Source organism: Manis javanica, chromosome 13 (genome assembly GCF_040802235.1).
Source record: "Manis javanica isolate MJ-LG chromosome 13, MJ_LKY, whole genome shotgun sequence".
Classification (NCBI taxonomy): Eukaryota; Metazoa; Chordata; class Mammalia; order Pholidota; family Manidae; genus Manis; species Manis javanica.
In genome coordinates, this window is record NC_133168.1 from 82,700,800 (window position 1) to 82,725,599 (window position 24,800).

The window sequence follows — 24,800 nt, forward strand, 5'->3', positions numbered from 1 at the left end:
CTGGTTAGCCAGAGACGGTTAAGATTCCTCAAGGGAGGAACAACCTAAGACAGGCACAGTCGCAGGGGGGTCATCAGGTGAGAAATTGGGGATCAACAGAGGTGAGGCTCAGAACCTCATCCCCCCTGCTTTGAGAGAAATCTTCTGCATCCGTGGATGTTTTGCTGCCCTTGTCTAGCTTGGATTAATACTTAGTCCATAGGCACACACCTGATCATCTACATTTACCCTCTTACAGCACTAAACTATGTTTTCTACCTTTATCTTGCATCTACCTACCACTTCAGCATTTTATTAAAAATAAAAATAATAATAATAATAAAGAGAGAAATGTGGGATCAACATATAAATCAAGTATAAAAAATCAAACGAATATTCATATTTGACCTGATTGTTTATAGTTCATAATGCGTGACCAAAACCAAAAGTTTCTGTGATGAATGCCCTTGTACTGTTTACCATGTAAGAATTTATTCACTATGTAAGAATTCGTTCACCATTAAGAACTTGTTCGTTATGCTTCAGAAGATTGGAGACTGACGAGAATTAGGCTTGAGATGGATTAATGATTGTACATTGAGCATTGACCCCCCTATACTGAATTTTATTGTTGTTAACAACCATTTGATCAATAAATATGAGAGATGCCCTCTCAAAAAAAAAAAGTCACAAGAGACAAAGAAGGACATTACATAATGAAAAGTGTGTCAGTCCAAACAGAATATAACCATTATAAATATCTATGCCACAACACAAGAGCACCTACACTTGTGAAACAAATATGAACAGAATTGAAGGGGGAAATAGAATGCAATGCATTTATTTTAAGATAATTCAACACAACACTGCCTCAAAAGGACAGATCAAGCACACAGAAAATAACTAAGGGAACAGAGGCACTGAACAACACATTAGAACAGATGGACCTAAGAGACATCTGAAGAACACTCCACCCCAAAACAGCAAGGTATACATTCTCCTGAAGTGCACATGGAACATTTTCAAGAAAATATCATAAACTAGACCACTAAAAGAGACTCATTAAATTCAGAAAGATTGAAATTGTGCCAACCAGCTTCTCAGACCACAAAGGTATGAAACTAGAAATAAATAATGCAAAAAAAGAGAAATATCCCATAAACACATGGATACTTAGAAACATGCCCCATAATAACCAATGGATCAATGACCAAATAAAAACAGTGATCAAGCAATATATGGAGACAAATGACAACATTCATTCAAAACTGCAAAATCTGTGGGAAGCAGTGAATGCCATGCTAAGAGGGAAGTATATAGCAATACAGGCCTACTTCAGGAAAGAACAATGGCATATGAATTGTCTAAACTCACAATTAATGGAACTAGAAAAAGAAGAACAAAGGGGTCCCAAGGTCACTAGGAAGAGGGACATTAGAAAGATTAGAGCAGAAATAAACAAAATTGAGAAGAATAATAGAAAGAATCAATGAAAGCAGGAGCTGCTTCTTTGAGGAAATGAACAAAACAGATAAATCCCTAGACAGACTTATCAAGAAAAAAAAGAGAGTTTACACATAAAAAGAATCAGAACTAAGAAAGGAAAAATCACTATGGATGCCATGGAAATACAAAGAATTAGAGAATACTACGAAAAAGTATATGCTAACAAACTGCATAACCTAGAAGAAATGGACAAATTTCCAGAAAAATGTTACCTTCCAAGGCTGGTCCAAGAAGAAACAGAAAATATGAACAGACCAAATAACAGCAATGAAATTAAATTGGTAATCAAAAAACGACTAAGAATAAAATCCTGGACCAGATGGCTTCACCACTGAATTTTATCAAACATTTATTGAAGACCTAATATCCATCCACATTAAAGTTTTCCAAAAAGTGGAAGAGAAGGGAATACCACCAAAGTCATTGTATGAAGCCATCAATACCAAAACCAGATGAAGACACTACAGAAAAAAAGAAAATTACAGACCACTATCCCTGATGAACATACATGCAAAAATACTCAACAAGATATTAGCAAGCCAAATACAAAAACACATGAAAAAGATTACCTATCATGATCAAGTGGGATTTACTCCAGGGATACAGGGATAGCAGAATATTAGAAAATCTATCAACATCATCCACCACATCAAAAAAATAAGGACAAAAAACACATGCTGATCTCCATACATGCTGAAAAAACATTTGACAAAATTCAACATCCGTTCCTGATAAAAGCTTTCAAAAAAATGTGTATAGAGGGCAAGTACCTCAAAATAATAAAGGCCATAGATGACAAACTCAGAGCCCCATCATACTTAACAGCGAGAAGGTGAAAGCTTTTCACCTAAGATTGAGAGGAAGACAAGGATACCCACTCTCCCCACTGTTATTCAACATAGTACTGGAGGTCCTAGCCACAGCAATCAGACAACACAAAAACATAAAAGGCATCCAGATTGGTAAAGAAGAATCTAAACTGTCACTGTTTGCAGATGACATGATATTGTTCATGAAAACCAACTCCAAAACCCTAGATCTAATATTTGAATTCAGCAATGTTGCAGAATACAAAATTAATACACAGAAGTCGGTTGCACTCCTATATCCTAATGATGAACTAACAGAAAGAGAAACTAAGAAAATAATTTCATTCACAATCGCATCAATAAGAATAAAATACCTAGGAATAAACCTGATGAAGGAAGTGAAGTACCTATACACTGAAAACTACAGGACACTCATGAGAGAAACTAATGAAGATAACAATAAATTTAACACATCCATACTCATGGACAGGAAATATTAATATTGTCAAAATGACCATCCTGCCTAAAGCAATCTACAGATTCAATGCAATCCCTATCAAAATACCAACAACATTATTCAATGAACTACAACAAATAGTTTTAAATTACATATGGAATCACAAAAGACCCCGAATAGCCTAAGCAAAATAAAGCTGGGGGGATTATGCTCTCCAACGTCAAGCTCTACTACAAAGCCACAGTAAGCAAGACAATTTGTTACTGGCATAAGAACAGACCCATAGACCAATGGAACACACTAGAGAGCCCAGATATAAACCCAAGCATATATGGTCAATGAATATATGATAAAGGAGTCATGGACATACAGTGGGGAAATGACAGTGTCTTCAACAATTGCTGTTGGCAAAACTAGACAGCTACATGCAAGAGAATGAAACTGGATTATTGTCTATCCTCACAAACAAAAGTAAACTCAAAATGGATGAAATATCTGGATGTGAGTCATGAAACCATAAAATTCTTAGAAGATAATATAGGCAAAAATCTCCTGAATATAAACATGAGCAACATTTTTCTGAATGTATCTCTTCAAGCAAGGAAACAAAAGCAAAAATGAACACATGGGACAACATCAAACTAAAAAGCTTCTGTACAGCAAAGGACACCATTAACAGAACAAAAAGGCATCCTACAGTATGGGAGAATATGTATGTAAATGATATAACTGACAAGAGGTTAACATCCAAAATATATAAAGAACTCATGTGCTTCAACACCCAAAAAGCAAATAACCACATTAAAACATGGGCAGAGAATGTGGATTAAAGATGGCGGCATGAGAGGAGAGACAGAGGCTTCCTCCTAAAACTGGATACAATTATAAAATTTAATTGGTACAACTAATCCTGAGAGAGCAACAGGAAAGAGTACAGCGTCAGACTGCATACACCTGGAGAAAAGAGCAGACCTCACCAAACGGGGTAACGTACCAGAGCTGTGGCTCTGTGGGATGTGAGCCCCTCCCCCACCCCAGCTTACCGGTGGGAGGAAGAGAAAAGGAGCAGGAAGGGAGTGGAAGGCTTGGGACTTCTGAATACCTAGCTCTGGAGATCTGCTCTGGGAGCACAAACCTACATTTCATGTTGCTTTCATGAGACTCGCATGACCACTAGGTTGGAAAGTTAATACAGGAAGAGTTCCTGGGGAGACTGGGATTCTGGCTGCTTGTAGAAAGCAGGGATCCATATCCAGCTGCTCTGGGACTAAAACATACCTGTGTGACTCACCCACTAGCTCAGCGGGTGGAGACAGTCACAGCAGCCAGGAGGCATGGAACAGCTCTTGCCTCCCCTCAGGTACCAGTACTGCTCCACTGCAACCCCCGACATTGTTTCAGGGGCTGAGCAGCTCCAGAATAGAGCTTCTGGACACTACAGTGTGCCATATACAAACATGAAACACCAAAAGAACCTTGTCCAGAGTAAAATTATTAATACAACTCCCAAGAAAGATTTAAATGATATGGACCTTGTGACTCTTCCTGAAAGGGAGTTCAAAATAAAAATCATCAACATTCTAATGGAGGTATGGAAAGACATACAAGAACTCAGGAATGAATTCAGGTTGGAGATCCAATCATTGAAGAGCACGATGGAGGGTATTAAAAGCAGGTTGGATACATGGAGCAGACAATAAATGAAATAGAAACTAGAGAAGAGGAATACAAAGAAGCTGAGGCACACAGAGAAAAAAAGGATCCTTAAAAATGAAAGAATATTGAGAGAACTGTGTGACCAATCCAAGCAGAACAATATTCACATTAGAGGGATACCAGAAAAAGAAGAGAGAGAGAAAGGGATAGAAAGTGTATTTGAGGAGGTAGCTGCAGAAAACTTCTGCAATCTGGGGAAGGAGATGGTCTCTCAGGCCATGGAGATCCACAGATCTCCCAACACAAGGGAGCCAAGGAAGACAACACCAAAACACATAGTAATTAAAATGGGAAAGATCAAGGATAAGGACAGACTGTTAAAAGCAGCCGGAGGCAGAAATAAGATCACAAACAAAGGAAAGCCCATTAGGCTAATATCAGACTTCTCAGCAGAAACCTTACAGGCCAGAAGGGAGTAGCATGATGTATTTAATGCCATGAAGCAGAAGGGCCTGGAACCAAGATTACTTTATCTGGCAAGATTATCATTTAAATTTGAAGGAGGGATTAAACAATTTCCAGATAAGCAAAAGCTAGGGGAGTTTACCTCCCACAAACAACTCTGCAGTCTATATTGGAAGGACTGCTATAGATGGAACTGTTCCTAGGGTTGGATAGCTGTCACCAGAGGTAGCAAAACCATGGTAGGGAGGGTGGAGCAGCTGATTGTGAGGCAAATGCAAAATTAAATTGACTATCCCCAAAGTCCATCAAGGGATAGACAAAAAGTACAGAATATGATAATATATAAAGAATGGAGGATAAAAAAAAGAGGAAAAACAGAAAAGAACCTTTAGATTGTGTTTGTAACAGCATACTAAGTGAGTTAAGGAAGACTCTTAGATAGTAAGGAAATTATCTTTGAACCTTTGGTAACCACAAATCTAAAACCTGCAATGGAAATAAGTATGTATCTTTCAAAAATCACCCTAAATGTAAATGGACTGAATGCACCAATCAAAAGACATACTGTCACTGAATGGATAAAAAACAAGACCCATCTATATGCTGCTTAGAAGAGACTCACCTCAAACCCAAAGAAATGCACAGATTAAAAGTCAAGGAATGGAAAAAGATATTTCATGCAAACAACAGGGAGAAAAAAGTAGGTGTTGCAGTACTAGTATCAGACAAAATAGACTTCAAAACACAGAAAGTAACAAGAGAAAAAGAAGGGCATTACATAATGATAAAGGGGTCAGTCCAACAAGATGATATTAGCATTATAAATATATATGCACCCAACACAGGAGCACCAACATATGTGAAACAAATACTAACAGAACTAAAGGAGGAAATATAATACAATATGTTCATTTAGCAGAATTCAATGCACCATTCACTCCAAAGGACAGATCCACCAGACAGAAAATAAGTAAGGACACAGAGGCACTGAACAACACACTAGAACAGATGGACCTAACAAACATCTATAGAACTCTACATCCAAAAGCAACAGGATACACATTCTTCTCAAGTGCACATGGAACATACTCCAGAATAGACCACATACTAGGCCACAAAAAGACCCTCAGTAAATTCAAAAAGATTGAAGTTCTACCAACCAACTTTATAGACCACAAAGGTATAAAACTCGAAATAAATTGTACAAAGACAGCAAAAAGGCCCACAAACACATGGAGGCTTAACAACATGCTCCTAAATAATCAATGGATCAATGCCCAAATTAAAACAGAGATCAAGCAATATATGGAGACAATGATAACAACAACACAATGCCCCAACTTCTGTGGGACACAGCGAAAGCAGTCTTAAGAAGAAAGTATATAGCAATCTAGGCATATTTAAAAAGGAAGAACAATCCCAAATGAAGAGTCTAACCACATAATTATCAAAAATGTAAGCATAAGAACAAATTAGGCCTAAAGTCAGCAGAAGAAGGGACATAATAAAGATCAGAGAAGAAACAAACAAAATTGAGAAGAATAAAACAATAGCAAAAATCAATGAAACCAAGAGCTGGTTCTTTGAGAAAATAAACAAAATAGATAAGCCTCTAGCCAAACTTATTAAGAGAAAAAGAGAATCAACACACATCACCAGAATCAGAAATGAGAATGGAAAAATCACGACAGACTCCACGGAAATACAAAGAATTATTAAAGACTACTATGAAAACCTATATGCCAACAAGCTGGAAAACATAGAAAAAATGGACAACTTCCTAGAAAAATACAACCTTCCAAGACTGACCAAGGAAGAAACACAAAATCTAAGCAAACCAATTACCAGCAAAGAAATTGAAGAGGTAATCAAAAAACCACCTAAGAACAAAAGCTGTGGGACAGACAGATATACCTTGGAATTTTATCATACATACAGGGAAGATATAATACCCATTCTCCTTAACGTTTTCCAAAAAATAGAAGAGGAGGGAATACTTTCATTCTATGAAGCCAAGATGAACCTAATTCCAAAACCAGGCACAGACTCCACCCAAAAAGAGAATTACAGACCAATATCCCTGATGAACAGAGAGGCAAAAATACTCAACAAAATATTAGCAAACCGAATTCAAAAATACATCAAGAGAATCATACACCACGACCAAGAGGATTCATCCCAGGTATGCAAGGATGGTACAACATTCAAAAATCCATCAACATCATCCATCACATCAACAAAAGAAGAAAAAAACCACATGATCATCTCCATAGATGCTGAAAAAGCATTCGACAAAATTCAACATCCATTCATGATAAAAACTCTCAGCAAAATGGGTACAGAGGGCAAGTACCTCAAAATAATAACGGCCATATATGATAAACCCCCAGCCAGAATAATACTGAACAGTGAGAAGCTTAAAGCTTTTCCTCTAAGATCAGGAACAAGACAGGGATGCCCACTCTCCCCACTGTTATTCAACATAGTGCTGGAGTTCCTAGCCTAGGCAATTAGAGAAAACAAAGAAATACAGGGAAACCAGGGAAGTTAAACTGTCACTATTTGCAGATGACATGATATTGTAAATAAAAAACCCTGAAGAATCCACTCCCAAACTACTAGAACTAATATTGTAATTCAGAAAAGTTGCAGGATAGAAAATTAACACATAGAAATCTGTGACTTTCCTATACACTAACAATGAACTAATAGAAAGAGAAATCAGGAAAACAATTCCATTCACAACTGCATCAAAAAGAATAAAATACCTAGGAATAAATCTAACCAAGGAAGTGAAAGACCTGTACCCTGGAAACTATAAGATACTCTTAAGAGAAATTAAAGAGGACCCTAACAAATGGAAAGTCATCCCATGCTCTTGGCTAAGAGCAGTTAATATAGTCAAAATGGCCATCCTGTCCAAAGCAATATACAGATTTGATGCAATCCCTATCAAATTACCAACAGCATTCTTCAACAAACTGGAACAAATAGTTCTAAAATTCATATGGAAGCACCAAAGACCCCGAATAGCCAAAGCAATCCTGAGAAGAATAAAGTGGGAGGGATCATGCTCCCCAACTTCAAGCTCTACTACAAAGCCACAGTAATCAGGACACTTTGGTACTGGCACAAGAACAGAGCCACAGACCAGTGGAACAGAATAGAGACTCCAGACATTAACCTAAACATATACAGTCAATTAATATATGATAAGCTAGCCATGGACATACAATGGGGAAATGACAGTCTCTTCAAAAGATGATGCTGGCCAAACTGGGCAGCTACATGTAAGAGAATGAAACTGGTTCACTGTATCACCCCATACACAGAAGTAAATTCGAAATGGATCAAAGATTTGAATGTAAGTCATGAAACCATAAAACTCTTAGAAAAAAACATAGGCAAAAATGTCTTGGACATAAACATGAGTAAGTTCTTCATGAACATATTTCCCTGGGCAAAGGAAACAAAGGCAAAAATGAACAAGTGGAACTATATCAAGCTGTAAATCTTCTGTACAGCAATGGACACCATCAATAGAATAAAAAGGTACCCTACAGTATGGGAGAATATATTCATAAATGACAGATCCAGTAAAGGGCTGACATCCAAAATATATATAGAGCTCATGCACCTCAACAAACAAAAAACAAATACTCCAATTAAAAAATGGGCAGAGGAGCTGAACAGACAGTTCTCCAAAGAAGAAATTCAGATGGCCAACAGACACATGAAAAGATGTTCCACATCGCTAGTCATTAGAGAAATGCAAATTAAAACTACAATGAGATATCACCTGACACCAGTAAGGATCGCCACCATCCAAAAGACAAACAACAACAAATATTGACGAGGTTGTGGAGAAAGGGGAACCCTCCCACACTGATGGTGGGAATGTAAATTAGTTCAACCATTGTGGAAAGCAGTATGGAGGTTCCTCAAAAAGCTCAAAATACAAATGCCATTTGACCCATGAATTCCACTTCTAGGAATTTGCCCTGAGAATGGGGCAGACCAGTTTGAAAAAGACAGATGCACCCCTACGTTTATCACAGCACTATTTACAATAGCCGAGAAATGGAAGGAACCTAAGTATCCATCAGTAGATGAATGGATAAAGAAGATGTGGTACATATACTCACTGGAATATTATTCAGCCTTAAAAAGAAAACAAATCCTATCATTTGCAACAACATAGATGGAGCTAGGTGGTATTATTCTCAGTTAAATAAGCCAGGTGGAGAAATACAGGTACCAAATGATTTCACTCATTTGTGGAGTATAACTACAAAGCAAAAACTGAAGGAGCAAAACAGCAGCAGACTCACAGAGCTCAAGAATTGACTAGTGGTTACCAAGGGGCAATGGACTGGGAAGGGTGGGTGGGACAGGAGGGAGAAGGGAATTAAGGAGCATTATGATTAGCACACGTAATACGAGGGTGCGCGCAGAAGGCAGTGTAGCACAGAGAAGACAAGAACTGACTCTATAGCATCTTACTACGCTGACGGACAGTGATTGCAATGGGGTGTGTGGGGGGATTTGATAATATGGGTGAATGTAATCACCACAATGTTGCTCATGTGAACCCTGAGCATAAGATTGCATATGAATGATACCTTAATTAAAAAAGTAAAAGAAAAGAAAAAAATCTGAGAGACAAAAAAATATATATGTGAGGAGAAAAGTTCTAATAAGCCCAGGCAGACCTTAGAAATTGTGGGGTGAATAAAGCTTCCTTGGCTCTGTTAACATGCCTGCCCAGTTGTATCCCTACAATGCCTAGAATAAAACAAACAGCAAAAAAACAATGCATCCAAAAGAAGAAGGGGTAATCTTTACATTAACAAGACATCTGACCAATTGGACATCCCACTACAATAATAAGCACAGGGAATAAACTTTGAAGTGTGAGAATAGATGATCTAGACTTGGTTTTCTTACACTGCCATGTTGCCATTTGGAATGTGATAGTTATTTGTGTTGGGTGTGTCCTGTGCACTGTAGATGTTTAGCAGCATCCCTCCACACATGGCCAAGTATTCCCTGGGGCAAAAGTCATCTGTGGTTGAGAACCATTGTCTAAGTGTTTGAGAACTGGAATCCTTGTGACATAATTCCAATGAAGGCCCATATCTTACTTGGATTTTAACTTCCAGCAAATCACTAAACTCTTTCAAGCCATACTTCTTCAGTGTGAAACAGAGGTCATAATACTACCTCATAGAAGGAAACAATGAACTTTTCTAAAACACAAAATCACACACAAAAAAGTCTGAAGCTTAAGTGGTATCATAAAGGGGGCTCCAAAGCAATTCATTGGGAAGGCAGCTGTAAAAAGTATATAAAGTGGTAAGCTTAAGATACAGTGCATAAAATATATAAATACATATCTGATACTCAACTAACATTATAGAATGAGAGAGTAAATCCCATCTCTTAACTTGGGTTGTAAGTAGGAAATTTCCATTGTTTTTCCAAATTGTTGTGAAGGCAAGGATTGTGGTGCCCAAGAATTTATATTGAAGGTACTTAGTGCGTCCATTTGCTGAAGAGAGGAACAGAAAATTTCTGAGATATTATGGGATGTGCCCCACCACAAGTCAATGCCTGAAGAAACTAAGAGATTTAGTTCTGTTGGGATCTTGAGTCTTAGACTTTGGAGAAAATATAACGTTATTACTGGGATAAGGTGCTGCAAGTTTGCTCTCTGGCAGTCAGGCTAGGGATAATAAAATCTTTATTCACTTTGATAGAGGAAGATTTATGAGCACAGCAATCTAGCCTGGGTGGCTCCCCTCTGTCTCATGCCTCCTCAACACAAAAAAGAAAAAAAACACTCCCTTGGTTTCCCGCTCTGCCAAGCACCGGTTCCCAAGGTTCGCTCCCTAAATGCCTCCCCCTTGCCTGTTCGCTTGCTGTGCACGTAGGAATGTTACAGATGAGGAAGCAGAAAGATGTATGTTGCTCCCTTTGCCTTTGTTCGGGGCTCAGACTTTTTAGGAGATTCCTCCCCTCTGAGCCTTCCACTGTGAAATAAAGCCTCAAAACTCCAAGACCTCCAAGTGCCACTTGGTTTTTCCTGTCAGTGATCCAGTCCAGCTTTTACCAAATTTTCTGTAACATTTGGTCCCCTGACGGGGAAACCCAACCGCGCTGGCCCTTTGTTGCCACTGGTTTGGGGCAACGGCGGGGCAGTGATGGAACAGGAGATCGCAACGGAGAAGGTGCACCCTGCCTGACCTTTTGGCAGTCTCCGACCCAGTCACCCTGGGCCAGCCCTGCTCCACTGTTCCTGCCAGACTCAAGAAGGCTTGGCAGGTGAGGACCTAGTTCTTACATGGAATCCGGTAAGGTCCCGGGGCACCTGACCCAGCCAGTCCCACTCATTGGGGTGGAAGAGGAGGCTGATAACCTCCCAGAGACTTATTAGAAGTCTCACAGGTAGACATTCCTGGATGGTGGAATGTTTAAACTCTGGTGTGCGTGTGTGTATGTGCGGGGCAGCTGAAGTCATTCAGTCTGCACTGAATCTGTGATTCCATTGCCTGTGCTATGGAATCTGAGTGGGCCCTCATCTGCTTTCGCAGTCAGCCATCACAGCATACTGGTGATTCAGCTTCCGCTGATGTGGCCTGGGACTTATACGGGTGCACCTTAGCCAAGGCTTGGCCAAAGTCTCCGTGAGGAGCACGAATGGATGGGCATCTGACTGGTCTCCTCTCTAGAGGAGGCACCCCTCCCTTGTCTGTTGTCACAGCACTGTCCACGGACACATCATGGGGTTAGGGCATAGTAAACCCACAGTCCTTGACAGTATGATCAAGAATTTCAGGAAGGGATTTTCAGAAAACTAGAGAGTAAAATTAACTCCTGGCAGGTTGAAAACCCTGTGTGAATCTGTATTGCCAACCTTTAGTGTGGGGTGGCCTCCAGAAAGAACCCTAGGTGTCCCAACAATCTGCTGAGCCTGGCAGGTCATCCCTAGAGATCCAGGTCATCCTAATCAGTTCCCATACTTTAACTCCTGTTTAGAGGTTGCACAGACCCTTCCCCCTTGGGTGCAATTCGCTTGCAACAGGCAAGGACAGGGTAGGGACTTAGTTGCCTCAATAAAGATGCATGCAAAGAATCAAAAGAAGCCTGAGCCTCCGCACATTTTTACTAGTGACACAGAGAAAGAGCTAATATTGCCCACACCTTATGTGCCTCCAAGGTCGTCAGCACCCAGCACCCAGTCCCTGATACCCTGCCACCATCAGCCTCCCTGCCAACTCCAGAACCATTGAACCCACCCCACAATGGACCAGCAGCCAGACTGCACCCTCAGCTGGGAGCAGGTGCCCTTCAGATGCCAGTGCAAGAGATGTGGGGGCCTGAAAGACATAATAAGTATGGGACCTCCCAGCCCAGCCAGTCCATGTTTTACTATCAACCCTTCTCCACAACTGACACCCCATCAGAAAAGCCACAAGCCCTGGTTTACCTTATGTAAAGCCTTTTCCAAATCCATCAGCCAACCTAAAAACTGTCAACAGCATCACCGCACCCTGTTCACAATGGAAGAGATGAGGCAGCCAGGGTCCTTGGGCACGGTGCATAGGCTGAAATCGCTGTCCCCAAGGAGCATCCCAAAAGGGACATTACCACCCCTGAGGGACATCACCAGATCCACCAATATCAGAAAACCCTCCTTCAGTGGATCAAAGGTGGGTCAAAACTGAAGACTAAAGTTTCTTCAGTCACTCAATAACCAGGAGAGTTTCCTTGGGACTATTAGTAAAGAAACTTATTGCATCTATACCCCTTTCAACCCTGAGTCACCAGGGAGCCAGTAGATGGTAAACACCTCATTCATATCCCAGGCTGCCCCAGACATCAGATTAAAGCTCCAAAAACTTGAGGGCTTCACTGGGATGAATATCACTCAGCTGATTGAAATTGCCAACAAAGAATATCTAAACAGAGAAGTTCAGGCCAACAGAGAGACTGAAAGAAAAATAAAGAAAAAGGCCAATCTCCTGGCAGCTACTCTTAGAGAGATGGGCAGAAGGCAGGGAGAAGCCAGCCACCAAGAGGGGGAAGACCAGGATCCCCTTATCCAAAGACCAGAATACTTACTGTAAAGAAAAAGGGGCATTGGAAGAATGAATGTCCTAACCCAGGAAAATCCCCAAGGCACAGTTGCTGCCAGGAGGAGCCCCATTAGGAAAGGCTCATTAGCCTGGCAAGAGCAGACTCAGATTGACAAGGACCGGGCTCTCTCACTTGGCCCCCCTGAGCCCACTGTCAAAATGAAAGTGGGGGGCCAAAACCTGTCTTTTACAGTTGACACAGGGGCTGAACACTTTGTGGTCACCCTCCCCGTAGCCCCCTTCAGTGAAAAAGACTGCAACTATTATTGGAGGCACAAAGAGAGTGGCAGTATCCCCTCTCACAAGAGGCAAGAGCAGGCATCCAGGAATACCTGATCAGACTCAGAGAGGCAGGCATTCTAATCAAGTGTCAGTCACCCTGGAACACCCCACTTCTACTAGTCAAAAGGTCAGGAGGAGAGTGCCGGCCTGTTCAAGACCTGCGAGCCATTAATAGAGTGACTGTTTCTTTACACCCAGTGGTTCCAAACCTGTACACCCTCCTCAGACTGATCCCAGAGCCTGCCAAATAGTTCATTTGCCCAGGCTTAAGGATGCCTTTCTCTGCCTCTGGCTGGCCCTGCAAAGCCAGCTCTTATTTGCCTTTGAATGGACTGAACTGGATACTGGGCAGCAGATGCAGTTAACATGGACGTGGCTTCCACAAGAGTTCAAGAACTCACCCACTCTCTATGAAGAGGTATTGGCTGCAGTCCTTGCCAGATTTCCAAGAGATGCCACATGCTGCGCCCTCCTGCGGCACGTAGATGACCTCCTCTTCACCAGTGACACCCAGAAAAGTTGTGAAAAAGGCACAAAGTCCCTCCTGCAACTCCTGTCAGACTCAGGATACTGAGCCTCATGAAAAAAGGCACAAATCTTCCAACAGCAAGTCTGGTACTTAGGCTTACTCCTCACCAGGGAGAAAGGGCACTAAGGCCAGAGAAGAAAAAAAGTCATTAACTCCTTGCCCCAGCCCAGGATGAGGAGGGGCATGTGAGAATTCCTAGGAGCCACCAGGTTCTGCAAAAATCTGGACTCCCGAATACTCAGCAGTGGCAAGGTCCCTCTGCAACGTCCTGGAGGGGCCAGACTGAAAGCCCTGTCTGAACAAAAGAGGCAAGAGCCACCTTCCTGGAAATAAAAACTGCTTCAGAACAGGCACCAGCCCTAGGCCTGCCAGATATAAAAAGGCCCTTCAATCTCTTCGTACATAAAAAAGGTAGCCATTCTGCATTGTAAAGAGCATCAAAATGAAAACAACCCTATAGCACAGGGGAATCGAAAGGCAGATAAAGCTACCAAAGCAGCAGCCAGTAAGGAGGCAGGGAGAGCTCCTTCCCTCACTATGGCCCTGACACCCCCGGTAGAGGCCCCTCCACCCAGGTACACTGAAAAGGAGAAAGATTGGGCCATAACTGAAGGAGCCACTTTAACTGAAAATGGATGGTGGATGTTGCCAGACAGACGTATCTTTGTCCCACCTGAAGCAACTAGTCAGCAAATAGCACCAGCTCACCCACCTGGGAAAACTGCCCTGGAGGCCCTCCTCAAAAAGCAATACTACATCAGCCAGTCACCAGCACTCTGCCGCGCAGTGAGTAGACAGTGTGAAACTTGTTGCAGAAATAATGCTTGATCTGTGCCATGACTCCCACCTGGTGTCCAAAGAACAGGAGTTGCCCCCTTTGAAGACCTTGAGATAGACTTCACAGATGTCCAGCCAAGCAGGGGACTCAGATACCTTCTAGTAATAGTGTGTACATAACTCTGGCTCTTTCAAAGTCTTCCCAACCAGAACAGAACAGAGCCGGGAGGTAGCCAAAGTCCTCCTGAGAGAAACTGTGCCCTGGTTTGGCCTACCATCTACAATTCACAGTGACAATGAGCCTGCCTTTGTAACAGATGTAGTGCAGATGTTAACTAAATCCCTCAACATTTCCTGGAAATTTCACACTGTGTACAGGCCACAGAATTCAGGGAAAGTAGAGCAAATGAATTGCACCCTCAAAGAAACTCTAGATAATTTTTGCCAAGAAACTGGCCTCCCATGGCCAGATTCACTGACCCTGGCTCCCCTGCATGCTCGCTGCACACCTGGAACTCAATGTTTTCTTTCCCCTTTTGAATTAGTGTATGGTCGCCCTCCCCCATGTCTCAGAAGCATCCCAGGGAACCTAAACCAAATAGGAGATGAGGGAGCAAGAGAACAGCTCCAAGCCTTGGAAGCCACCCTAAATAAACTACAACAATACACCATAGAGTCCGGATCTCTCTAGGAACCCCAGTACATTCCTTCCAGGCTGGGGACTCAGTCTGGGTTAAAGATTGGAAAAAGGACCCCCTCAAACCTCAGTGAACTGGCCCCCACATTGTTGTTCTAACTGCTCCTACTGCCCTCAAGGTTGCAGGCATCACTTCATGGGTAAATCATTCCAGAGTGAGAAGGGCCTGTCATCCTGACAAGAAGCACATCAGTGGGAGGCCCAGCCTGACCCCCAGAATCCTCTCCATCTTCGCACCCGATGATCGCCCTCTGACTAATGGATACCTGCTCGCCATGGATCTTGGCTCTCGTCGGAGTAATATCTTTTATTCTGGGCATTGAACTCTGTGCTGTTGCACCCCTGGACTGGACTATTCCTCAAAAAATTTGCCCTTTCTATTGTCTATTGGGTAATCATTAAATTGTTTTGCTGTGCTTACCTGTCTCTCCTAACTGAACTCAAGTCTCAGTCTGCATTTCCAAAGTACCTCTCTGTAATGTTTAACTGTACAAAAGTTATAAAGTGTATAGTGGGCTTCAAGCAAGCTACCTCCTTTCCCCTGGTAAGATTTCCTAGGTGGAACAGGCTTACCCTTTACTGATCCCTGCTCTAGTTGAGCTTATCAAGGAATGTGTTTTCTCCATACAGTTTATGTATATGCGGAGCCACTATGACTTTTTCATAAGCCAGGGAGATGATGCCCCCCAAAATAGTGTTTAAAGGGGCATCAGATGGGGGAGTGATAGGAAAAGATGTATGAGGACAGCAATCTAGCCTGAGTGGCTCCCCTCTGCCTCGCCCCCACACAACCCAAACCAAAAAAAGCACTCCCTTGGTTTCCTGCTCTGGGGAGCAATGATTCCCAAGGTTCACTCCCTAAACGCCCTCCCCCTTGCCAGCTTGCTTGCTGTGCATGTAGGAATGTTACAGATAAGGAAGCACAGATATATTTTGCCCCCTTTGCCTTTGTTTGGGGCTCAAACATTTTGGGAGATTACTCCCCTCTGAGCCCGCCGGTGTGAAATAAAGCCTCAACGCTCCAAAACCTCCAAGTGCCACTTGTTTTTCCTTCAGTGATCCAGTTCAGGCTTTTTAAGTGTTTTCCTTAACAATGTGACTTTAACTAGATATCTTGGGATCAGGGAATCATTAGGAAAACTTTCCTTCCTGTTTAATCCAGTGTCCCAAGGGAAACCAAGTGCCTACTGGTTGGAGTAACAAGAGGGAAATGTGGTTAATGAGCACATGCAGGGAGTTTAAATATCTCCCCTTCTTCAGTCCCTTGTCTTTTCCAATCTGGGACTGTATGAGACATGATTGTTGCTTCTGATCCCAAATCAGGTTTGTGAAATGACACTTTGCTCCTTCACGATGTCCGGTGTGAGGACAGAGCTGTAGTGTCCATCATCCACCATCCAGGGGATATTCAGACTTCTCTGTTGAGAACTTCCTCTAAGAAATCCCAACCCTGTGAGTCTGATAGGCCAGAAAATACACCAGGGAAGGTTCAGAGATCTTGGTTCCTGAGAACTTTGACCTGAGCTTGCCTGGAGCCTAACCAGTCTAGCCCAGAGGTTAGAGGTCACTTTTTTTTTGCTTGATTATCTAACCAATATATAATTAATTTCTCTATTATAGTGTCTTATAATTAATTCATTTGATGGATGGATGTTTCCATTCAATTCAGCAATATATGGATCATTATTGAAATAAGTTATGCAAATGGAAGTACAATTGGGTGACACTATAGATGAATGGGGAGCATAATACAGTTCCAGTAAAATTAAAACATATCTGAGGGGCTTTGCTGCTCAGGGGAGTACTAAAAGAGATTAGGTGTGCAAGAATGTGCAATCAAGTGAGTTTCTTTTAAAGCTTCAGTTTATTTGAGCATGTTTTGTATTTGATAGAAATATCCAGACCAGTACAGTAGAAGGTACCTTGCAACAGCAGATTAGGAGACTTAAATTTCAGATAACCTTCTCTCACAATGGGTACTCACCTGAGAAAAGCAATTTTATTTAATAAGTCTAAAGAGACATTATAAAGAGTTCTGCTTTGCAATCATTTCATTACTGGTGAGGATGTATATATTTTTCATTTAACCTTTTGCTTTGTGGGAAATTGTTCAAGCTTCTTGCATAGGTTTGTAGAGAGGTGTCTGAGTTTGTCCTATTGTCTTGATTCTATGCTGACAAACAAAAGTTAGAATTTTTTCCACCAACTTCACTGTTTGGCATTTGGTTCTCTTATACAAACATTTGTATTTGTAGAATGTGGGAGAGTATACAAATTTAGTTGTGTCCATTCTATCAGTGATATTGTGTCCCCACACACACATTACATATTAAAGGTAGGAAGTTCTTCTTTATATGTGGTAGTAATAATATTCTTTTACATGACTTACCCTCTTATTTAATATATATTTTCCTTATTGCTCCTCCCTTTTACATTTTGTTATTAGAACTGTTTTTAATAATACTCATCACATTTTCCTCTTTTATATTCAACTTATGATTCCCTCTTTTTCATAAGCATACTGGAATGCATTTGTATTTTCACAGATAGATGCTATAACTTTAGATACTGCTTTCTCTATTGCTTTAAAAAAGTGTGTTTTTATATTTTCATTTCCAGGTTTTTGCCAATTTAGTCTTTAACTTGTGAACCATGTTAATGTGATTAAATTTATGTTATTCTACATATTATTTTAGAAGTTGGTATTAGATTTGTATTAAATTTTGTCTAATACAGTGAAGTGAGACTGCTGTACTTAACCTGGTTTAATTTCCTCTGCTTTTTTTTGAAGCACATAGTATATCAATGCTGGAAATTTCTCTAAAAATACATTCATTCCATCATGAAATATATGTTTATTCAGCTACTGTTCCCAGTTAAATTCTATCCTTGGCTAAATGCTAGGGAATATGTATAGCATTGATGTGAGCCTAAAGGCACTCAGAGTGTTGCAGGAAAATAAGACATGGGATTAAGTAATAATTACACGATGATAGCCCAAACATCTAAATTTTAAGTGGAAGAGGAAGGGTCATCTTCTGTGGGAATGTTTAAAAAACAGTTCATGAAGGAGATGAATCATAATAGCCAGAAAGAAGAGATGGATATTTGAAGATAGAGAGGGGTGAAAAATTCCAGATAGACCCATGAAGAGGGCTCCACAGAGAGGGAAGGCTCTGGGCCTTGGAGCCGTGATGTCTGGTGACACTGCAAGTCAAGTTTCATGATTGGAGGTCAATGCACATGAGGTGCTAATGTAAGGTTGCAGTGCGTGAAACCCTCTAAATGTATCTGTGACATAGTGAACATTTTGTAACGGGAGACTAAATCCCAACTTGACTGATTATATAAGAAGGAAATTCCTCATTGTCTTCACAAAAGTGTTATGAAGCCATGGATAGTGGCCTCCAAGATTTCAGGTTAAAAGTACAGAGTTTTCCCAGTTGTTGAAAAGGGGAATAACAATTTTCTGGGATATCATGGTATGCACCCAAATACCAAACAGAACTTCTGATTAAAATATAGAATATCGGACCTCATGGGGAAAAAGCTGATGATGGGTTGGGAATTAATATCAGAGATGGTGTAGAAACCACTGATGGGAACAGTTTGCATACAAAATTATGGATATTGACTTCATAACTGCAAAACATATATTGTATAATTTCACTCTGTTAGTAATGCCATTTTTTGTATGAAAATATATCATGTTATTTTTCTGCTTCCTGGTAGTGACATCTACCACATGAACCCAGGAAATGATACACATTTTTCAGAGTTTCTTCTTCTGGGACTTTCAGAGGATCCAGAACTGCAGTCCCTCCTATTTGGGCTTTTCCTCTCCATGTACCTGATCACTATGCTTGGGAACCTGCTCATCATCCTGGCTGTCAGCTCAGACTCCAACCTGCACACACCCATGTACTTCTTCCTCTCCAACTTGTCCTTTGTGGACATCTGCTTCACCTCCACCACCATCCCCAAAATGCTGCTGAACATCCAGACAGAGAGCAAAGCCATAACCTATGCAGGCTGCATTATACAGATGTACTTTTTCTTATTCTTTGCAGGACTGGATGACTTCCTCCTCACTGTGATGGCCTATGACCGGTACATGGCCATCTGCCACCCCCTGCACTACACAATCATCATGAACCCCAAGCTCTGTGCACTGCTTGTCCTGCTGTGCTGGGTTATCAGTGCCCTATATTCCTTGTTACAAAGCTTAATGGTGCTTCAACTGTCGTTCTGTACAGACTTGAAAATCCCCCAGTTTTTCTGTGAATTCAATCAGATGCTCCAACTTGCCTGTTCTGACACCTTCCTTAACACCATGGTGATGTATCTTGCATTAGTGCTGCTGGCAGGTTGTCCCCTCACTGGGATCCTTTACTCCTACTCTAAGATAGTTTCCTCCATACATGGAATGTCATCACTTCAGGGAAAGTATAAAGCATTTTCCACCTGTGCATCTCACCTCTCCATTCTCTCCTTATTTTACTGTACAAGTCTAGGTGTGTATCTTAGCTCTGCTGCTACTCACAGCTCACACTCAAGTGCAGTAGCCTCGGTGATGTACACTGTGGTCACTCCGATGCTGAACCCCTTCATCTACAGTCTCAAGAATAAGGACATAAAAGGGGCTCTGAAAAAATTCATTGGGAAGGCAGCTGTAAAAGGACCAGTTGTCCTGGGGATGAGGAAGTGTCAATGATGTTAGGGCTCAAAGTCTCAGAGACAGAGTTTGCTATTCTTTGTTCAGATCTTGGAAGTAGAACTTGGTCCTTCTGTTTAATTCCTGAATTTTCATTTCTTTGCCTTCAAATTCTCCATCAAATTTAAGTGACCCACTTTATAATGTTTTCTTCTCTTTCTGACAGACAGAAGTAGTCCCTTTGTCCATTTCCTACTTTCTTATAGTTTTGCCCAATCTTGATCCAAATTATTAGGAAATGCCACTTATTTCCTGGAGTAGCATGAGTTTCTAATCAAATGGAACACATTATCTCAAGTATTTTTTCCTTTTGTTACTAAAAATATAGTCACAAACTGGATTATTTGTATGGAGAAAACTACTGTTGACAAGGAAGTTATGTATATAATTTCATAATGGAAAACTTGAGACCCCAGTTTTCACTTTTGTGTACATCACTCTCTTGTGTATCACCGCAATAACTGCTCTTCCTGATAACGTGGTCTTCAACTGATGGTTTGTTTTATAGGTGCTCTTTGTTATTCTCCTTAGGATCATGTTCTTATACTTCTCACAGTGCCTGCAAGAGTAATTGGCAAAATGACGAGCAATTACATGTCTCCAAGTGAAGTCGACACATAAACATGAACTTGAATAAAGTGACTTAATATGGACTTTGAGCAAGGAAGTTTAAGTATGAAGAAAATTTCCAATTGTACTAAGAAAAATATGTCATTATCATGCTGTGCATCTGCTCAATCAAGTACAGATTTTAGTGTCCATGTGCAAGGTGTTTTTTGTTGAGGTGAAAGATTGGTTGGCATGTTCATGTTTTTTTATTGGAATATCTTCCTATTTATTCAGTTAAACTGTACTTCCCAACCAGAGGCAATTTTGTTCCCCAGGAGATATTGGCCAACTTCTTTAGACTTGATACTGGCTTTTGGAGGTGTAGATGAAAGTCAAGGATGCTCTGAACATCCCACGATGCACAGGACTGACCCCTCCACAGAGAAGGACCTGGGCCAGAATGTCAGTTGCACAGAGACAGAGGAACCCTGAGGGATTTAAGATATTTATTGTGATTATTTTTAATACTCATGTGATAGCAAAAGAAAAAACTGATTATCAGAGAGATCAGAATGATTAACATAGTAGATCACATTATATGGCCATGTAATAATAACTTTATATATTAAGCCATCTTCTACCCCCACTCATCTATTGATGCACATTTATGTTGCTTCCATATCATGGTTATTGCAAATAATGATGAAATAAACATATGTGTGCATGTTTCCTTTTTCATTGGTGATTTCATTTCTTTGGGTAAATTCTCAGAAGTGGAATTACTGGGTAACACGGTATTTCTATTTTTATTTTTGCTGAACCTTCATAGTTGCTGCTCCAATTTACATTCCCACCTACAGTGCCTGAGGATTCCCTTCCTCCACATCCTTGCCAACACTTTTCATTTCTTGTCTTTTGGATAGTGGCTGTTCTGGCTTGTGTGAGGGGGTATCTCCTGGTGCTTGGGATTTGCATCCCTCAGGCTGGCCACTTTGCTCCTCAGCATCCTCTGCCACCCCCTCTTGTCACTCTCTTTTTTTCTCATTTCCCTTGATACACTGGCTTCCTGTGAACCTCAATTTTCTGAAGCAAACAACACCCTTGGGGCCTCTGCAAGGGCAGATCCCCTTCTAGGGCATCCACTACAACAGATAACTCCAGTGTCCTCTGATACCTTCCTTGAGGTCTCTGTTCAAATGTCACCTTCCTTGCAGGTCTTCCCTGAACACCTAGTAAAACATAACACCCCATCCTCTCTTCTTTATAGTTGCTTTCATTTTCTTCACGGCTACTCTAACTATAGGATATACTATTTGACTGTTTTTATTTGTTTGTATTTTTTCTCCATTATTGGATTATGAAGACTTTTGTTTTCAGCTCTCCACACTTGTTGTCAAAGCATGTCCTGGAACATGAACTACACACATTATATACATTTCAAAGAAAGGAAAACACTCTATAAAACATTAGTATACATTACGCTTGAGCAACAGACTGACAATGGGAAAGAAAATTCCAGTGATAACTGGCACCAGGGATGTCCTCAATGGGACTGGGCCATACACATATATTGGGATTATTTTGTTGTCTCTAAAATAGAAACGGTAGTAGCAAAAGTACACACTTCCCATTGTAAAATAAATAAGTAACCGGGATGTAATGTATAGCATAAGGAATATAGTCAAAATATTGTAACAACTTGGTATGGTGATAGCTGGTACCTAGAATTATCATGTATATAAATGTTCAGTCACTGTGTTGTACACCTGAAACTAATGTAATACTGTGTGTCAATTACCCTTCAATAAAAAATAATTATCTAAAAAAAAAGAAATGGTAGTATTTATGCTTGGTTACTAATGATTGGTAGTATGAAAACTACCCATTTATTTTTCTATATCCTGGTAGGCACCTCCAACACACGGACCCAGGAACCTTACAACAGCTTCAGAATTTCTCCTCTGGGACTTTCAGGGGATGCAGAAATGCAGCCCCTCCTATTTGGGCTTTTCCAATCCATGTACCTGATCACTGTGCTTGGGGACGTTCTCCTCACTCTGGCTATCAACTAAGCTCCCACTTGCACACACTCATGTACATCTTCCTGTCAAACCTTTCCTTTGTGGACATTGGTTCACCTCCACCACCATCCCCAAGGTGCTGCTGAACATCCAGACCCAGAGCAGTGTCATTACCTATGCAGGATGATTCGGCCAGCTGTACTTTTTCCCACTCTTCACAGGATTGGATGACTTCCTCCTGACTGTGATAGCCTATGATTGGCATGTGGCCATCTGCCTTCCCCTGCACTACATGGTCATCATGAACCCCTGGCTCTGTGGACTGCTGATCCTGGTGTCCTGGATCTTTAGTGCCCTGCATTCTTTGTTGCACTGCTTATTTTGTATCTGTCTTGCACAGATGTGGAAATCCCCTACTTTTTCTCTCAACTCACCCCATGGTCTGACATACCTGTTTTGACACCATTACCTTTGAAATAGTGATAGTTGTCACAGTTGGGCTGCTGGGTAGTGGTCCCCTGGTAGGGATCCTTTACTCCTACTGTAAGATGTGTCCTCCATGTGTGGAATCTTGTCAACTCAGGGCAAGTAAAAATCATTTTCCACCTGTGCATTTCACATCACTGTTATCTCATTTTATTGTATGATGCTAGGAGTATTCCTCAGCACTGCTGCTACCCCTAGCTCACATTCAAGTGTAGCAGCCTCAGTGATGTACACTGAGGTCATACCCACGCTGAACCCCTTCATTTACAGTGAGGAACAAAGACATTAAGCAGGCTCTGAAAGATTTCCTTATAAAACACAGCTATAAAAGGGCAGTTGTTCAGAAATAAAGCAGCTCACATAATTGCAGGGTTCAAAACCTCATAGTCAGAGATTGTATATATTGGGTTAGATTCTTGATAAGAATGTAGTAGTAAAATTTCATCCTTTTATTTATTTCCAGGACTTTTCATTTCTTTAACATGAACTTCTCCATAGTTTATACAACTCACTTTATTAAGTTTCCTGATGTATTTCATATTGAAAAGTTTTCCTTTGATTTCCTACTCATTCAGCTTTATTATCCATGAGGGATCTGAACATTTGGGGAATTACCATTATCATGGGACTAGATGGATTTCTTAAGGACAATTTATACTCAAATTAGTATGTGATACCAAGTAGCTTTTTTTTCACTAAAAGAATAGTCATGAGAGCTTAGAGGATTAATCTGGAGGCGGCACCAGGTGTATGGGTAATGGACACAAGCAGCAGAGAAGGGCACGGCAACCAGAAAGCAGGAAAGGACTTTGTTCTCCCAGCTGACACACGTGCTATCTGCCTACAACTACCTCTATCACCATGAAAAGGCAGAAGAATTTGGTCCAGTCCAGAATTACCCAGACAACCCCCAAGAGAGGGTCTGGGAAGATAGCTTGAACCAATCTTCCTAAAAATAATTCAAAATAAAGGTCATAACTATGCTGAAGGACCGACCGAGAAATATGCAAGAGCTAAAGGATCAAGTTGGGAGGGAGAGTACATAAATAAAACAATCTCTGGAAGGACTTAAGAGCAGAGTGGATGAGGTACAAGAGACTGTTAATGGAATAGAAATCGGAGAACAGGAACACAGAGAAGCTGAGAGAGAGCTAAAAGGATCTCGAGGAATGAAAGAATATTAAGAGAATTGTGTGACCAATCCAAATGGAACAATATTCGCATAATAGGAGTACCAGAAGAAAAAGAGAGATTAAAAAGGATATAAAGTGTCTTTGAAGAAATAATTGCTGGAAACTTCCCCAAACTGGGGGAGGAAATAGTATCTCAGACATGGAAGCCCACAGAACTCCCAACACAATGGACCCAGGAAGGACAACACCAAGACATATAATAATTAAAATGGCAAATATCAAAGACAAGGGCAGAGTATTAAAGGCAGCCAGGGAGAGAAAAAGATTACCTACAAATGAAAGCCCATCAGGCTATCATTAGACTTCTCAACAGAAACCTTACAGGCCAGAAGAGAATGGCATGATATACTTAATGCAATGAAATAGAACGGCCTTCAACCAAAAATACTTCATCCAGCACGATTATCATTTAAATATGAAGGAGGGATTAAACAATTCCCAGACAAGCAAAATTTGAGGGAATTTGCCTCACACAAATCAGCTCTACAGGATATTTTAATGGGACTGCTCTAGATGGAAGCACCCCAAAGGCTAAATAAATG

The 24,800-nt window shown here is 40.9% G+C and overlaps 2 protein-coding genes across 6 annotated transcripts in view; one reads left to right on the forward strand and one right to left on the reverse strand.

The window, feature by feature from the left end:
* The window catches only part of LOC108389589 (olfactory receptor 7G2-like), a 40,433-nt gene extending 25,565 nt beyond the window's left edge, over window positions 1-14,868 (reverse strand). For 3 of the 5 annotated variants that reach the window (XM_073219935.1, XM_037013259.2, XM_073219936.1), the window contains exon 1: window positions 14,534-14,868. The gene's annotated coding sequence lies outside the window, so the exon portion shown is untranslated. Of the gene's footprint in view, window positions 1-13,693; window positions 13,758-14,533 lie in introns of those variants that run through there. The other 2 variants (XM_073219938.1, XM_073219937.1) reach the window with 2 other exon arrangements.
* Window positions 14,869-19,010: 4,142 nt separating this feature from the next.
* On the forward strand, window positions 19,011-20,009 carry LOC108398119 (olfactory receptor-like protein OLF4). Its single transcript, XM_037012998.2, has one exon. It carries the CDS (start codon window positions 19,041-19,043, stop codon window positions 20,007-20,009), a length of 969 nt encoding a protein of 322 aa, XP_036868893.2. The 5' UTR covers window positions 19,011-19,040.
* Window positions 20,010-24,800: the final 4,791 nt, after the last annotated feature.

Coding starts and splice junctions, on each gene's coding strand:
- LOC108398119 (XM_037012998.2), top strand. CDS start 19,041: ATGAACCCAGGAAATGATACACATTTTTCAGAGTTTCTTCTTCTGGGA.